The sequence below is a fragment of the Xiphophorus maculatus genome, chromosome 21 (assembly GCF_002775205.1).
Source record: "Xiphophorus maculatus strain JP 163 A chromosome 21, X_maculatus-5.0-male, whole genome shotgun sequence".
Classification (NCBI taxonomy): Eukaryota; Metazoa; Chordata; class Actinopteri; order Cyprinodontiformes; family Poeciliidae; genus Xiphophorus; species Xiphophorus maculatus.
This window is the reverse complement of record NC_036463.1, coordinates 1997161-2015542: the sequence shown is the minus strand read 5'-3', so window position 1 is coordinate 2015542 and position 18382 is coordinate 1997161. Positions and strand designations below refer to the sequence as shown.

The 18382-nt window shown below is 41.2% G+C and overlaps 1 protein-coding gene and 1 long non-coding RNA gene across 2 annotated transcripts; both read right to left on the bottom strand.

The window, feature by feature from the left end:
- Positions 1-5671: 5671 nt before the first annotated feature.
- On the bottom strand, positions 5672-18042 carry LOC106700380 (DNA mismatch repair protein Msh2-like). The gene is made up of 8 exons (XM_023326782.1): positions 18033-18042; positions 14851-15001; positions 14638-14735; positions 14070-14315; positions 11562-11766; positions 11258-11487; positions 6787-6962; positions 5672-5975 (listed from the first exon to the last, which is right to left on the bottom strand). Exons 1-8 carry the CDS (start codon positions 18040-18042, stop codon positions 5799-5801), a joined length of 1293 nt encoding a protein of 430 aa, XP_023182550.1. The 3' UTR covers positions 5672-5798.
- LOC111606150 lies at positions 8479-9770 on the bottom strand. Its single transcript, XR_002751926.1, has 2 exons — positions 9560-9770; positions 8479-9401 (listed from the first exon to the last, which is right to left on the bottom strand). It is a non-coding gene; the product is annotated as an uncharacterized LOC111606150 (long non-coding RNA).
- Positions 18043-18382: the final 340 nt, after the last annotated feature.

Genomic DNA, 18382 nt, shown 5'->3' with positions numbered 1-18382 from the left:
TGGAATCACTCAATTCTGAGGAAAAAAGTGTGGAATCACTCAAATTGGAGGTAGAAAAAAAAGGACACACCCAGTCTATTTCCTTTCCCTAAATGGACACCTGCCCCAGATTAGATGTGCCCGTTAGTGTGCAGTTCAAAACACCTGCAGTCATGACACCTTGGAGGGCTGCTGGACGAAGTGGAGTGGTGAGAACCATGGCTCCAACAAGAGAAATGTCCCTTGAAACAAAAGAGAGGATTGTGAAACTTCTTGAGGAAGGTAACCCTTCACGCATGGTTGCTAAAGATGTGGGCTGTTCACAGTCAGCTGTATCCAAGATATGGACCAAATACAAACAGCATGGAATGGTTGTTAAAGCCAAGCGTACTGGTAGACCAAGAAAGACATCAAAGCGTCAAGACAAACAACTTAAGGCCATTTGTCTTGAAAACCGAAAAAGTACAACTAAACAGATGAAGCATAAATGGGAGGAAGTTGGAGTCAATGTATGTGACCGAACCGTAAGAAATCGCCTAAAGGAGATGGGATTTCAATACAGGAAAGCTAAACGAAAACCAGCATTGACACCTAAACATAAAAGAACGAGACTCCAATGGGCTAAGGAGAGGCAATCATGGACTGTGGATGACTGGATGAAAGTTGTCTTCAGTGATGAGTCAAGAATCTGCATTGGACAAGGTGATGATGCTGGAACTTTTGTTTGGTGCCGTTCCAGTGAGATTTATGAAGAGGCCTGCCTGAAGAAAACAACCAAATTTCCACAGTCCTTGATGATATGGGGCTGCATGTCAGGCAAAGGCACTGGGGAGATGACTGTGGTTAATTCTTCTATCAATGCACAAGTTTACATTGACATTTTGGACAGTTTTCTCATCCCTTCAATTGAACAGATGTTTGGTGATGATGAAATAATTTTCCAAGATGACAATGCATCGTGCCATCGGGCAAAAACAGTGAAGGCATTCCTTGAAGAAAGACACATTCAGTCGATGTCATGGCCTGCAAATAGTCCAGATCTCAACCCAATTGAAAACCTGTGGTGGAGATTGAAAAAAATGGTCCACAAGAAGGGTCCAACCAGCAAAGCTGATCTGGCAACTGCTATCAAAGAGAGTTGGCACCAAATTGATGCAGAATACTGTTTGTCACTCATCAAGTCCATGCCTCACAGACTGAAAGCTGTTATAAAAGCCAAAGGTGGTGCAACTAAATACTAGTGATGTATTTTGAATGGTCTTTTGTTTATGCGTTTTTCATGATTCCATACTTTTTTCCTCAGAATTGAGTGATTCCATATTTATTTCCCTGTGTTTGGTCAATTAAAGTATCATTCACTGACTTCCACAATGTTTTCTCTTCATTTCTTTGAGTGTTCCTGAAGGCCAACAAGTTGCACTTTGGAACGACCTTAATATTGTATCATGTTTTTGATCTGAGTTTGTTTTACAGCATGAAATGTCTGAATGAGTGCTCATCCAAGACTGGTGATTCCATACTTTTTGCCAGGGGTTGTATAAGGACCCAGAGAGACTCTGAGCTCAGCGCTCTCAGTGGAAGAGGCTGCAGAGGAAGCAGCTTCATTTGGCGTCAGCCGCACTCGCTGCAGGGGGTCACTAGAGGGAGCCGTGGAGCTTCCTGAAGCGATTCCTCGCTCCAGACTGTAAACAAAGAAGACTGGGAAGGGCAGGTTATTCTGAGGGGCTTTCGAGGTCCACCTGGTGGCACTTAAAGCATGAAGATCTCCACACAGCTAATCCTCTTGCGAACTGCGGTTAAAAATACTTCCTGCTTCCTCGCAGCTGCCATCCCCATTGGATTAAAAAAAAGGGAAAAGATTGATCGTGCGTGTGCGTGGGGGTGTGTATGTGTGTGTGTGTGTGTGAGAGAGAGAGAGATGGAGCACTTGGGCTTTTTAAAAAAAATATATATATATATATGTTCTGATTGATGGATTTTATTTCAATGCTTTCTCATGTAGTTTTGTATTTTCAAGCAAAAAGCTGACTGTATTTGAATGTCTTTTATTTTATTATATATTATTATAATAATTATTTTTTTTCCTTTGGTTAGCGTCCCTTCCCGTCCCCGCCTCCCGCCACGTTGGACTGCAGAAGCTGAAAGGTTCCAGTGGTGAATTTCTTTCTGTGAAAGAGAAGCTTGTTAACACTAAACCCTCTCCTGTGAGTTAGTTTAAATGGCCGGTGCAGAAGCTCCACACTTGTATAAAGAGGTGTGTGTAAATGTGTGTCGTGTACAGTGCAAACTTTGTGTGCGTGTGTGTTTATATGTTGATGCAGTCAGTGTTTTGTGGAGAGGGTTTCAATAGGGGGCGCTACAGCCCCCTTTTTAACTGGAACCTGGTCAGTCTGCAGCGCCCTGTATCCCCCCGTCCCCACCTGTTTCTGCCCTCCTCCCAGTGTATCGTGGTGACTTTGGCTCCTCATGCAGCCTGAGTCGTAAGCATGTACCATAACATCTAGACTTAATATATTGTGAAGTATTCAATAACCATTAGTAGATGCTAGTTGAAATTCAAAAAGGGGTATACTTTCTTAGAAAGACAAAAGAAAACTGAAAACTTGCCATTTCTAAGAAAATAAAACTTTATTAGATCAAACATGTCTGGTTTTTCATTCACTTGCTCTGATTAAAATGTCGAGTGAAACTAAATAGGCATCTCTAAGTTAAAAGAAAGTTTGTTTGGTTTCTTTTTTACTCAAAAAGAAAAACTGCAAAAACAGCTTAGAGTGGTCTAGTTTGTAGTGAAAATATCTTGATTAGAAATAAAATTAAAATGAACTTACAAGTAACTTTTCAGCAAAATATAGGAGCTTGTTTTAGGTCAATAACTTTAATATTGATTTTTTTTTTTAAGTATAGTTTCACTGAGAGATTATTTCACTTATAAGATACTTTTCCCTTGCCATAAGTAAAATAATCTGATGGAACCAGAACATTTTTGTCAGTATTGAGGAATTTACTTAAAAACAAGCCCTTTCATCTTGTTACTTCTAACAAGTTACTTCTAACTTAATTTTATTTCTAGTTTACATTATTTACATTACTTTTTTAACTTTACATTTTTGCATTGTACAGTTGAACCCAGATGTTTACATTCAGACTTTTTTAGGTCAAAATTACCATTTACAAAATTCCAAAAATAGAGAAGTTATGTTAGATATGTCGACATATTTCCACCATCTCTGGAAACCTTTCTTTTCCTGGATTTATGGTAAACATGTCTTCTAAATTAAATAATCTACCAGTACTTTTTTCATCAATATAAAGGAATTATTTACCTAAAACAAGCTCCTATATTTTGCTGCAAAGTTACGTTTAAGTTAGTTTGGTCTTATGTCGAATGTAATAAGATATTTGCACTAGAAAGTAAACCAAAAGCAGTTGGTAGGATTTTGTTTTTGCAGTGCATAGAGTGTAAATCCAAAGTTCTGTGTCATTTTCCTCTCCAACTCTGACAGTTCAGGGGGAGATGAGATTTGTTTCTTAGAAGAGAACTTCAAGGAGGTAGGAGACATTTTTTGAAATCCACATTACTTTTATTATTGGTCTGAAGTAATACTCTATTCTTAAAAGTCATGCTTTCATTAGCTGGAAGCAGGAAATCAGGAAATAAAAGTTTCAAAACATCAGTCTGTAATCTACATAATGTTTCACTTAGTGACTTCTTAATTTATTGAACATGATTGTATAAAAGGAAATCACGGGAAGCCAAACATAAAGAGAGAATAAGGTCAAAACATTGTAGTTTGCTTTCTTTATGTGCTTTACAGATGGAACTAAACCGCATCGAGTCACAGGTCTTTGGGGTGTAACTTCAATTACACGCAGTGAAACTCGTGTTATAATTTATGAAACGTGACCAACAGTGGAAACAATGCAGAACATAAGGTTGATACTGGAAAAGCGTGACAGGAATGAGTCGATGGGACCAGAGAGCGATGGCGGCGACCACCACCGACAGGCCTGCAGGTTCGCCATCATGCCTCATTATTCCAGACAGAATTTGAATTCTGACCAGCTTCTTGGAAATGTCGATCAGCTGAACATGCTTGCTTTGACACAGAGAGCTGCCCCAGAGTGGCACAATGCAGAGATTTACGCCCAAGGGAATTATTCCCTGGTGGCAAAACAAAATGTGCCATGAAAACCCAAAACTCATCATTCTCAGAAGCTGTCGGTTTGTGGCTTCCTCATCTAGATTGGTACAAAGAAGATGCAGAGAAGGTTTTTCCCTTCAACATTTGCTACAGCCAATCTGAACTTAAACAAAACAAAATCTCTCCTGTTTTAGGTGAGTTATAATAAACAAATGGAGATGATTTAGCAAAATCATTGCTTTTTCTTTAGCATTTTATTACCTAAATTTCAAATTTCCGCCTGAATATTTTTTTTACTTATTTTAATTGTATGTAGTTCTTTAAATGTTTTCTGAGTAAATATATTTGCCCATTTATCAATAACTGGAACTTTCAATATCTAGGAAGTAATTTTCTTTATTTACTGTCCATTAAAAGAGCGCCCCTCAGCTCCCCTGCTACTGCGGGGGTGAAATTACTGTAATAACTCAATATTGTCTACAAAGCGCAATGTCTCCTCTTTTCTGACACATTTTAGTTAACCCTTGTGTTGTCTTGCGGGTCAAAAGTGACCCATTACCATGTTTACCTGCAGAAAAAATACCGTAAACTATCTTTTTTCCGGCTTGAAATTTTATGACTTCCTAAATTGACCCCATCATTAGAAAAAGTGATGCTTTGCCCATGTGGGCTGCACACCACTAGAGTACAAGGATTGTCTGATGGGTCATTTTTGTCCCGTGCATTATAAAAGCATTTAAGCACCAGGAAAAAAAAGTACAAAGGCCATACACAAACTCTCTAATACACACACACACACCTGCATCCCTCTCCATCCCCACACACACATATCAAAGAAACTGGATTGATGTACAAATTGAACTTGCATTTGACCTGCACCTGGACTATCTTAATAAATACAATAAATGCTAAAACCTAACACTCCACATAGTTGTGGATCAAATTGTATCTGAGTCAGTTTCAATTTTTAGCATGTGAATAAAACAGATTATATGACAAACTGGCTTGCCAAAGCCTCTGCTTTGAGAATGGAGGACCATTTAAGGGAAAAAATAATAGATATAATGCTTAAGGTTTTTGTGAATAAACACATTCTGTCAAAATGAGATCAGCTCAAACATAACCTTCGCTTGTATCTTCTCACCAAGGGTATGTTGAAGAAACTAAGCCATGTCTGTCCTCCGCATGAAATCAGATCTCTTTAGGGTTCTCTGCGGGAAATCTCAATTCCACATGCATGAAACCCGTGCTGCAGTCTTACTGAATGCTATCAACAGAGCAAACACTGACACCAAAGACCTATACATGAACAATGTTCACAGCCACCAGATGACGGTGGCAAGCCTTCAGACATGCCTATTCCTTATCTGCCCTATATGACGCTTGGCTTCCTGGAAACCCAGATCAGATGAAGACGAGCTCATTCAGCAACAATCAGGTCAGGCGATGCAACATATCAGGTCAGGTCAGGCAAAACCAGAACACAAAGTTCTGGTTTTCTTTCTTTGAATCAAAAATCTGCTTCAAATTCAAAGAAACATGTACAGATGTTGGTGGAAAGCAAATTAAGAGAAATTCTTTATTGAAAAACTTATAGATTATAGGCACTCTAATCTCAACTCTATTCCTACATGAGCTTTAGGTGAACATGAGCATTTAGAGAAAAAAATGTAAAAGTCAGGCAGTTTTTACAGGAGCGCAGCGGGCAAGTATCTCACTGATGTACGTGTTATTTTTGGCCACCAAGTCCTGCTTTATTCTCCTGAGCTCTGCCTTCACCTCCTCCTCAGTCATGGTGACGACAGGAAGTGCCTTCACCTTCTCCAGGAAGTCCTGGATCACCTTTTCTCCCACCTGAAGGAGACACAGGATGGAGATTATTAGGTATAGAAAGCAAGGACCCTGGAAAAGGCAAAAACTTGGATTTCTAGATTAGTATTTGCAAATTTTATTGAGGTTTTCGTGCATGTTTGACAAATCTTTTAATCTCCATGGCAACCATTCAGTTGTGAAAACGCCTGGTTAGACCTAGCTCTGCCTTCCAGGCATAGCTCCTCCTCTGAGCTGCAGTTTGCAAGCTTCCGACTCACAGAGCAGCCCACCCAGGTTACTCCTCCACTCAGCTCCTTCAGACTAGCCAGAAGCAATTAGCAAACATCTGGTGGAACTACCCACCTGCTGAGCTCATTAAACGAGCCACTTCTCAGTGAAACCCTGGTAAAAACGATGTTAAAGAGTTAATAAAGGAGCCATATTGTGATGACTTCCTGAAGACGGAGTTTCAAAAAAGGCCCAATATCAAAGCGTTAAATTACAAAGCAAAAATGTTTTAAGTCATATTTGATATATACATACACTATAGCACTTTAACAACTGAAGGTAACATAGCTACTTGATTGTGCTATAAATTTGTGCCTGGAAAATACATAACAATGCCCCTTTAAAGGAAATACTATTCAAGGAGGTGTAAATACTTTTGCAGGGAGTTATTTGTACATAACTCCTGGAAAACAATTGCATTTTCTCAGTAATTTTCACCAGCTACTAATTTATGTTCCGGCTCTGCCTCTGAAGCGCTCGATTTACGACACGCAAGGAAAAGAGAGCAACACTGACAGTTCGCATTAGAGTGACAGCAGAAGAATTGTGTCAAATCGAGCCTTACTTGCTTATCTGTCCACCGTCTCTTGACCTCGGGCTCTTCGTCCCGCTTCGAATCGTCCCCCACAGGTTCCTGGAACTCCTCCAGCTCCTCCGCCTTCTCCCTCGCCACGGCCATCACCGACGGGGGGAAGCAGGCCAGCTCAGCGACGTGGATCCCAAAACTCTGGTCGCACACACCTGAGGAGGCAGGTCAGGTATTTGAGTTCATTCAGTTGAGAAATTGCAGTTTTTTAAAACTCAAACACGTCTTGAGAGTGTAAAGAGGCCAACCTCAGGGAAGTACATTAATTATTCTGATGTTAGGATTGATTATGTATACAAAAAATGTTAAAAACTCCTATTAAGCAGATTTTGCTATACAATTGATTAATCCAAAAGCTAAAAAGATTATACTGCATATACTTTAAATTAAAAATCAGCAGAAGGAAATGATCTGATTAATCATCAGAATAATCGATAACTAAATTAATTGATAACTAAATATTTGCCGCCTTAACTGATACTTTGCAACATATGAAAACATGTTATGTAAAAACATTCAGCTTTAAGAGGAAGATCAGAAACGAACAATCACTGGAAAAACTAAATACACTGCTATTGTTTCCATTGGGGATGCACAGATATGAAAATTACTGCTAATATTGATATTTGATATGAATATAGCTCTTATAGCCGATAACTGATATTCTCCAATATTATGAATCATGTTTGTATCCAAACAAAACAATAGGAGGTAACAGTTTGCAGTTTTAGCACATCTTCTTTCTGTTTTAAAGCAACACCTGCATCGCGTTTCCACACATGAAAGCCGCAACGACTTAAAAGGAATAGTTTATTTTGCTCTGATATTTGCATGCTGGACTTCAAACTGTTTTTCCAAATTATTTTTTGACTTAGGTCATTTGTTTTTGTAAATTGGACAACTTGCTTCGCTTTACCAGTGGTGGGTATACTGTACTTAAGTACAATTTTTGTGTATCTGTACTTTACTTAAGTAGATTTAATAATGGATACTTTCTACTTTTACTCCACTACATTTAACAGTAAATATCTGTACTTTCTACTTCACTACATTTCTATATAGCGTTTCGTTACTCGTTACATCCAAGACGCATTTCAGTTTTTTGATTTGTTCGTTAGTTTGAAAGTATCCAATGGCGAGAGCAGAATCAGTCTGCTGAACCAATCCAAAGCGGGAAATAACCATTAGGCCCTCCCTCAAGAAGAGCAGCACAGTACGCAGGACCTGTAGAATCATTAACTCCCAGAATGGAGTCCAAGGATAGTCATCCTCCAGAAGACCTGCCCCACCCATGGTCTTATTTAAAAGATTTCTTTGAAATAACTGGGTCAAAAAACGCTTCCTGGAGATTCCAATGCCGCCTTTGCCTTCCCCGAAAGCATGAAATTCTATCTTTCAAAAATTCACCATCAAATTTGAAAAAACATATTGAGGTAAGTTAAGTTGCTAAACGCTATCGATGTTAAATTAATTTGTTAGTGAAGTTTTATGTAATCTTAGCAAGCTTTTTGTTGAACTCGACTGCAGTAAATAAATACGATTACTGTATATTGTTATAAGCTAGTGTAACACAGTAGAGAAGGGTATTACATATATTTTGGATAAATGGGCCAATAGGTTCGGCTATCGGAGCACAGTGGAGTGTTTAAATGACACACAAGGGCAGTTGGGTGTATTTAAAGAACTGGTTTTAGTGACAGAAAACACACAATTAACAGTTGCACAAAACACACAATTATGAAAATAAAATTACACACAATAAAATGAAAAAAAAAGAAATAACAATAATACTTGGCCAAGTGCTAATTCTTAATTTCAAATAATTCGGGTGCACCCTGGTAATCTGCACTCCAAATTGTATTAGTCAGCAGATTAATCAAATTAATCCCAATTTGGTTTGATTCAACTTCATTCACAGGAGAATTTCCACCACAGCTGTGCGTCACAATGTCCGAAATAAAACAATCCAAACAGTATTGTCCAAAAATCAATAAATAAAAAAAACAATAATAATGGAGAATGTCAGTTGTAGGTTTCACACATAACCGTGTGTGAAGATGTATGTTGCTCTCCTACCACACCGCAGGGTGCAGCATGACTCCAAATGGGGTAGACGAAATCTGGTTCTCTCTTTAGGTCCAGGTGGGAAGGCTCGCCATCAATATCAAAGGAGGGATCCACTTCAGGAATGATCCAGTATAAAAAAAAACCTGACCTGTCAACAGACAGGACCAGCAGAAATACAGGACTTTACCAAGCCGTTCTAGCTTTAATCCTTCTTTCCAACACAGTAACAAAACATTACCTAGTTACTAAAACAACGGATATTTTTTTAACAACAATGTAACAAACGACAAAAACACAAATAAAAGGCTCCGAATATGCTCACCGATCTCAGTGCGACACACTTCAGACAACCGTATAGTGGGTCTCAATCCGGATGCGTGGGGCACTAAACGATGTAACAAGGCATATTTGATCTAAATAATATAAACTTAATAAAATAAAATTATGTTAAAGCCTAAATTTTACCTTTTATCTACGAAGAACAAGCTGAAATAACTGCCAGAAAGAGCCAACGATTCCTAATGGCTCTAACGGTAAAAAACTGAAGTTCAGTTTGTATTCATTTAATAAATAATTTCCAGCACAAAAGCTGGACAATCAACATAAAATCTATTTACAAAAGAGTTTATCCACAATACAGTTAATACAGCACGTAAAAAATACTTTTAACTGTCGGGATACATACTCTGGCGCTGCCCCGCTCAGCAGTCTCACCGCGTCGGATCTCTAGAGCAAAACCAACGGTACTGCAGACCCGGGGGAGAAGGGCGGGATCCACAACGGCAGCCTGCACCCTGATTGGTCCAGACGCTCTGGAAACCAAACTTCTCATTGGCCAGGCAGACCACCCAGCTTCCTTAACCTCTTCTCTTAAAGTGGCATACCCACTTTATGTGGGTTACACTAGCATGAACTTGCAAGTAACAGCATTGCTCATTAAAATGGTACATTACTGATTTATTAAAACTAAATACGATAGGTACACTTAATGACATTATATAAGCCGTTAGGTATTATGGTCGGCAAGTACTTTTACTTTTAATACTTAAGTAGTTTTAAAAGCTTGTACTTTCTTACTTTTACTTAAGTAAAATAATAATGTGGTACTTTGACTTTTACTTGAGTAAATTTTTGTCTGTGTATTTGTACTTTTACTTAAGTACATTGTATGAGTACTTTCTCCACCACTGCGCTTTACTTTGGACATTAGATGTTTTGTCTCTCATTGTATTTTTTTCTCTCTTTACTCTAAAAATCCAAAAACTTAAAGGAAATAAATCAGATTCCTACCATAAAACTAACATATATTTGATAAGTTATATTCGTTGCAAAAGTCCAGACCTCATTCCGATATAAACATTTCCTCTGCAACAATTTGGGAACTCTGATGAAGTCATAAATAAATATAAATCATTTCTGAAGGAGGCTCTAACATCAATGGGGTGTACTTAGTTTTTTACAATTTCATTGATGCTCATGTGAACTTTCTTTTCCAGATGGCCGTGTTGAAAACTAACAACATGTACCAAGAAGTTCTGATGAAATACATAAAATCTAATGTTCACATCAACTACCTACTCAGTAGGTCCAGAAAATTGAGAATCAGTTCATGTATTGAAAATTAGGATGGAAAATTTTCTTGGCTCAAGGATGGAGCCGGGTGATTTTCAGCTTGACCAGGGGGAAAAAATCACATTTTTTCCGGTCCATGAAAGCACCACAGCGATGCAGTTAAAAGGCATGACTTTTCTGGCAGATAAACAAGTTACAGGAAAGTGAATTATTGGCATTAAGAACAGCTTGTTGAGCTATTTATGCTTTAAATGTGTGCTAAAACCAACAAATCCATTGTGACTAAACGCTATTATTAAACATATCTGTTTAAAGTGCTTTGTAAAAGGTTTTTACAGACTTCACCTTCTGGGAATTTTTGGGGGGATTTCACATGACAGATCAACAAAAACAGGAGTAAAACTGTAATGAAGACAGAAAAAAAAGACACGTTTTGTCGACCCCAGCCAAGTTTTGGTGCGTCCCCTGCAGATTTGTAGATCTGGATGCTCCTTTAAATAAAAGGTCAGGTTCAGTCAGATTGGATGAAGAATGTTTTTAGTCGTCGTCCTGCTGGAAGGTGAATCTCCGCCGCAGTCTCAAGTCTTTTGCTGCTTCTAACAAGATTTATTCCAGCATTACCCTCAACTAAGCTCCGTCCATCTTCCTTTCAACTCTGACCAGTTCCTCTATCCCTGCTGAAGAAAAGCATCCCCACAGCATGATGCTACTGCCACCATGTTTCACAGTGTCACAAATCTGCCAAAACCCTGTGTAGGGTATTATTAACAGAGATCCATTCATCCACCAATCTAATGGCTCCACTACTGACCTGGTTTGACTCGGTACAGCATTGTGAGCGTGTTGTGGGTCGTCAGGGCGGTGACGTGCAGGTTGTGGACGGCCGGCTGCTGTGCCGCCAAGGCCGTCAGCTCGTGGCAGAAACATCTGATTTTGGAGGAGATGTGTTCACTGATGGCCCAGGCCAGCCCGAAGCCATCGTACGTAGAGGTTCCCCTGCCGAGCTCATCGATGATGATGAGCGAGTTTTCCGTGGCAGAGCTGCAAGGGACGGCACAGAGGTTAAGAGGAGACGCTCGTTTTTCCCATCGTGCTCCGAGGTTTGTTTGTCTCACCAGAGGATGGCGGCAGTTTCCAACATCTCAGACATGAAGGTAGACACTCCCTTCACCTGGCTGTCTCCTGCTCCCACTCGGGCCAGAACGCTGTCGATCACGCTGAGCTCAGCCTTCTCGCACGGCACGAAGCAGCCGATCTGAGCCACCAGCGCGATCAGACCCACCTGACGGATAAATGTGGACTTCCCTCCCATGTTTGGTCCTGCAAGCACAAAACCATACAAACCAGAGTCAAACTCAAATGTAAAACTTTTTAAGCCCTATAAACATGGCAGAAGTGTACCAAAAAATTTTATATTTTATACTGCAGTGGCTTTTTTGTTCAAGTTTGTAACAGAGGTAAGCCAGTGGAAAAGACAAATGTCGTCCAGCAAACCGGTAGGTAGTTTTTTTGAGCCTATCAAAAAAAGCTAGCTAGCTTTCCTCAGGTCCTCCCTAAAATATGACTGCTGGACATCTCCACTCTGTTTATATTTGTGCATAAAAGCTTGAAAAGATGAACATTACATCCTCAATCATCTTGAAACTGCCCTAAAGGGTGAATCAGACTTGTGGATGCCCGTAGTTCTTTTTCAAATGTCTGTATTTTTCATAAAGTTCCACAAGAACTTAATTTAAAATGCATCTACAGGTGTGCCTCCATTTAACTCAGATGTTTGATTTAATCTACATTAAGTTTATAAAGCCGTGTCATCATTAGCCATTGCAATCTTAACTATTGTCATTAAAAATTCTCTAATTATTCCGGCATTAAATAAAGTTGACCTATTATTCTTCTTCCTTGAACAAGTTAGAATAGCTTAATGGGATTTACAAAGCACTTTTTTTGTAGAAAATAATTCTTATATAGTGAGTTTTTAGTCTGATCAGTTCTGCCTATTCACACAGAGTTGTTTTAGGGGGTCCTGTCACTTTAAATCCTAATAAGCTGCTGCTGGCCACGCCCCCCTTTCACCAAACATCTGGGAGTTCCACTTGGATTGCGACTTTACTGGGAAGTTCTTGAAACAGCTGAGTTTTCAGACACCCATCCCCACTATAAACAGTGTTGGTGCCGTACTGCTTCCCCCCCTGAGACGCCGGATGGTGGACCAGAATCGCCTCGAAGCCGTACGGAAGTCTTTCTCCATGGCCTCTCCAAACTCCTCCCACGCCCGAGTTTTTGCCTCAGCAACCACCCGAGCTGCATGCCGCTTCACCCGCCGGTACCCATCAGCTGCTTCCGGGGTCCCACAAGCCAAAAAGGACAGAAGCACAGAAGTCCAACAACAGAACACCGCTCGAGTTCAGATCGGGGAGGCCGTTCCTCCCAACCACGCCCCTCCAGGTCTCACTGTCATTACCCACGTGAGCGTTGAAGTCCCCCAGCAAAAAGGGTGGGTAATCTGAACTGTCGTTTGGCCCGTAAGCACAAACGACAATCAGTACCCGTCCCCCCACCCGTAGGCGGAGGGAGGCTACCCTCTCGTTCACAGGGGTAAACCCCAACATACTGGCGCCGAGATGGAGAGCAACAAGTATGCCCACTCCTGCCCGACGCCTCTCACCCTGGGCAACTCCAGAGTGGAAGTATGTCCAGCCCCTCTCAAGGAGACTGGTTCCAGAACCAGAGCCGTGCGTCGAGGTGAGACCGACTATTTCTAGCCGGAACCTCTCAACCTCACACACTAGCTCCGGCTCCTTCCCCACCAGAGAGGTGACATTCCACGTCCCAAGAGCCAGCTTCTGCAACCGAGGATCGGACAGCCAGGGTCCCCTCCCTCGGCCGCCACCCATCACACAATGCACCCGACCCCTTTGGCCCCTCTCACAGACGGTGGGCCCATGGGAGGGGGGGCCCATGTTTCCTCTTCGGGCTGAGCCCGGCCGGGCTCCATGGGTAAAAGCCTGGCCACCAGGCGCTCGCCATCGTGCCCCCCCTCCAGGCCTGGCTCCAGAGTGGGGCCCCGGTGACCCGCGTCCGGGCGAGTGAACACGAAGTCCAATGGTGCCGTTCATCATTGGGGTCTTCGGGCTGCACTTTGTCTGGTCCCTCACCTAGGACCTGTCTGCCTTGGGTGACCCTACCAGGGGCATGAAGCCCCAGACAGCATAGCTCCTAGGATCATTGGAGCACTCAAACCCCTCCACCACGATAAGGTGGCAGCCCAAGGAGAGGTTACAAACATTCATTTATTGCCAAAAAATGACTGGGTGGGTTTTTTTTAAGCACTCAGGCTGTTTCTGGAAGCATAAAATGACCCAAATGGAAGAATAAAAACATTCAAAATAAAAATACAGACCACTACAGATGATCTTTCCTGCCCCTCAGCAATCACCATCTACAATAACTCTTTAATTAAACGTGTTACTTTTGATTTCCCTTTAGGATCAATAAGGTATTTTTGAATTTGAAAATGTGAAGGTAGCATAACAGGTTTAAGCAGATAGGATCATTTTGTGATTGAAACTGACCAGTCACATGAAACATTTAAAATAATGTCCCAAAAACATGGCCCCTCCCACCTGTTATAATATAGAAGCTCTTCTCCCCCTGGACGAAGCTGAGGTCGTTGGGTATGAAGGCGGTGTCCGCGTCCGTCTCCATGCAGGGATGTCTGGCCTGCAGCAGCTCCAGACGCCTGTGGCCGTCGTCCAGCAGTCGGGGCCGGACGTACGGAACCGGAGCGGACACCGATGCCACGGCGAAGCTCGCCACCGCGTCGAGCTGCGCAATGACGTCACTCAGCGTCTGAAGGGGATCCACGTAACCTGGAGGCAGATGAGCAACAAAAACCTCGAACAAGCGGTCACAGATGAAGGATTGGAGCATGTGCAGCCACAAAAATTAGATCTGTTTGATTTTTAAAGTGCTAACCTCACCTACAGAAATGGTAATTAGGACTTAAAAGGAATATGTAGTTCAGTGGCCTTTGGAAGAAATGTGACTGAAATCAATTAGAGAAAAGCGCAGAAGGCAGTTTACAGATATTCATCATTTCCATGTAGCCAAGACACCAGAGACTCCTCTGCTGGTAAAATCAATGCCATGCTGACAGGACACCACGCGCAGCATGTGATGGTGAGGCCACACCTGAGGCGATGTTGATGATCTCTTTGACGATGGCGTTCTGGGCCTCCTCGTACTCTTCCCTGTTTTTGGTGTACTCCTCGTTCAGAGAGCTCAGCTTGCTGCAGAGACATAATAGAAAGAGTTCAAGGGTCAGCGCAGCGGCTGACGAGAAGCGAGGCTGGGGGTTATGGATCAGCTCGCCCTGATGTGTACAGGCACGGCGAAAACACCCACCTGTTTGTGAAGCGAACGCCGTTCTTCTGAACATCCAGCGTGGTGAACTTCTTGTTGTTCCTCAGACTCTTCTCCTCCTTGCACGTGACCCGCAGGTAGAAGCCCAGAACGGCGTTGGGCTCCAGCTTCACCGTCTTACCGGCTTCCAGACCTGCAACATGACAGATTGGATTATTTGTTAAAGAAATAAATACCTCTTGTATATAATTTCATAGTTCCTGGTGTGATGCCTGACAATTCTATGTCATCATATTATGACGCCATCTAAGCCCCGCCCCCTCAGAACGAATGAGAGAGATCTTCTGTGTTAAACAGAATAAACAGTCCATGTTCGTCATTTGTAGGGCAATGCTGCCCTCTGGTGTCGAATTACTGAAATAATGAAACGTTTTCAGTAATTCAACACCAGAGGGCAGCATTGCCCTGCAAATGAAATACTTCGATTTTGTAATACACAGGAATAAATGAAAAATTTGTATTTCTAACAAAAACTCACAGAGACACCAAACTTTCAGTTATTGATCATCATCGGGTGTCCAATAATATCCAATGGTCAAATGATGACATCACTTAGGCCACGCCGTCTGACAACAGGAAGTCTCATATTTTACTGTGAACGGTCGATAGCTTCTGCACCAATCTTGGCCTGAGTGATGCTGGTGGGATGCCTGAAAATTCTATGTCATCATATTATGACGTCATCTAAGCCCCGCCCCCTCAGAACAGGAAGTGCCGTTTTTTTCCTTGGAAAGCTCTGTTTATGGCTCTCTTGACCTAATCAAGATGATTTGGATGATAAACACTGTCAATGCTCGCTGCTGGCTGAACCGTTTGGGCGTGGCCAAATGGCGAATATCACGTTTATCACGTTTGGCTCTAATTCACACATAGATCATCCGATTGGCACCAAACTGGATATTTATGACCTTTGTTCACCTCTAAAGAGCCCAACGGGTTTGAAATGTAATTTGACTCCACTGCGCTCCCTAAGTTAATACATCGGCTGTATCTCCTCGATGCATCGACCAATCTGCACCAGATTTTTTGACAGTCGTCGGGGAGCGCTGCCGAACGCATTCACGCGTGTCGCCCGGTGGACGGGTGGGGAAAATGCGCGACAGCTCCTGCAGTGGGGAGCGGGCTGCGGCTGTGGAAACCGTGCGAGAGCTTCTGCGGTGGCTGGAACCCCCGCGGTGGCCAATAGGCCGGAGCGGCGCTTGCTGCGAGGGCCGCCCGAGGCTGCTTGCAGCTTTAATTAGGCCCGAGCAGCAAAGCGCTGCGAAGGCCTATTGTATCTGTACTTATAATTGCAGAAAAACTGTTTATCCGCTGATGAACGGTGGCTATGCTAAAAGCTTCAGCATTCATGCTAGACACGGCTGTGGGGAACGACCAGTGTGTACACAAGCTTGATTGACAGCACTAAGACCCTCCTCCTGACTCTGACTGGAAGTAGCATATTTCTGCAGATGGTAATAGTACTGCCAGGATGAGAAAGAGGAGCTTGATTTTTTAAACAGATTATCTATCTCATATTGTACTGTCAGGACACAGTGACAGTTGTTACAGATATGTAAAAAACATTTTATTAAAAATTACCTTCTGCTGAATTAAAACACAAATTTACCATTTTAAAACCTCCAAAACTGCTTTTCAGAGCATGAGATTATTTCTTTATGGCTCAACTAATATAGTTTGCAAAAAAAAATTGTTTCTTCTTTTTCTCTTCTCTTGGCAACTTGTTCCTACTTTTTCTGTGGCCCATAAATATCTAAATATATATATATATATTAATTTTCATCATATGACTTGTGTTGGTAACGTTATAGCAAAAACAAACATTTATTTATTTTTATCTTATTTTGGAAACTTAGAAGTTTTATTTGTACCTCAAACAATTTGTACGTTGTCTAATTGCACAAATGCTGCTGTAGCATGTAGAGTTTAGCTACTTAGCGTGACATAGTGAGCACAATATAGCAGCTAACCATCTTATTTCCTTGATGTTACTATCATCTTCATTCCAAAGATCTAGTAAAAGCATACATTTATAAAATTATATTGTTAGTAGGTAAATGAAGGTTAATGATTTTTCAGAGCTTGAATGGCACACATAGCTACTTGTGTGTTTTAGTTTTGTAGCTTTGTAAGAAGCTAATTATCCCATTTCCTCTTTATGATATTATCATCTCTGGATAGACATGAACAAAACCCATAAATATATAATAAGTAGTAATCACTATGTCAATTTAAATGATGCATTAATCCAGCAATAATTAGCCTATAGCAGCTAACTAGCTAACTTTCTTTGCATATTTTTCTTAAATAGAAAGGAAAAGAACCCAAATCAAAACAAAAAGCTAAATATTAGCTGCCATTAAAATGTTGTTAATGTAAATAGTGTTTGCAAAAGACAAATGCTACTGCAGCCTATAGCTTTAGCTTGTTAATCCTAATGCAGCTGCTAATTCCTTCACTTTGCTTAAAGTAAAGGGTTAGTACAGAACAATTAGCATTAGCAGTGTCTCAAAGTAACAATACATGGTACCAAATTAGTATTGGTGGTATAAACAAATACCTAAATGGCCTAAATAAACATGAACATTTGATATAATGATGGTGGATTTTCATTCAAATAGTCAAAGCCTGAATCTTATTTCTTGACCCTGAACTGCCACCAATTATGAAGAAACTGCTTTTGAAAACCAATTTCAAGTTGTGAATGAGACGACTGGCAAATCTGACCACGTTTCTCTTTTATTAAAGCCGCCGTGTTCAGACGCACTGCAGCAGCCTGCTATAAAGTGGTCACATTACAGCACCAGTTTATTAAACTCCTTAATAATTCATGCATTACCCCTACTGTTGATATTCTCACATTGATTTATTGCAAGGTTGATAATCAGCTTACCCAGATAAAGGCATAATAATGGCTGAACTTCTGTTCTTGAAGCACATAATCGAGTAGAAAGTCTCCACCATGACCTTATATTGTTATCCCTTGTTCCTAATTGGTGTTTCCTATGATGATGTTTAGAAATTAATTACTTTTATGAGCGGTCCTGCTTCGTTACGTGGCAAAGTGCCCTCTGTGTTTTACAACCATGAGGCAAACCGAACGGTGGCACCGCTGTCAGTCTGATTGATTACCTCTGCAAATGTCTTAAGGTTGAGCCTCTCACCTCTTGACATTTCACTAGTTTCCTTTTCCTTAACTTTGACTCCAAAGTTGACAAAACGAATAACAAGAGCAGGGAAATACCAAACAGTGAAATCAGCCGTAAAAAGGAATAAATGTCAGGGAAAGATTTAGCAGGAAAAAATGAGCTTTAAATGAGACAGAATTCACATTTATCACATCTTTGGGTCTCAGCTGCTTCTAAAGTGTTTAAAATAAACACCCTATCGCTTTTTGGGAGCGAGTTAAAGCAGTGTCTGGAAAATGAGTCATTTCAAAAACCTCCCAATTTTTGAGTCACATTTGATGGGCACTGGTTCCCTAGCAACCCAAGTGGAACTCCAGCACGTTTGG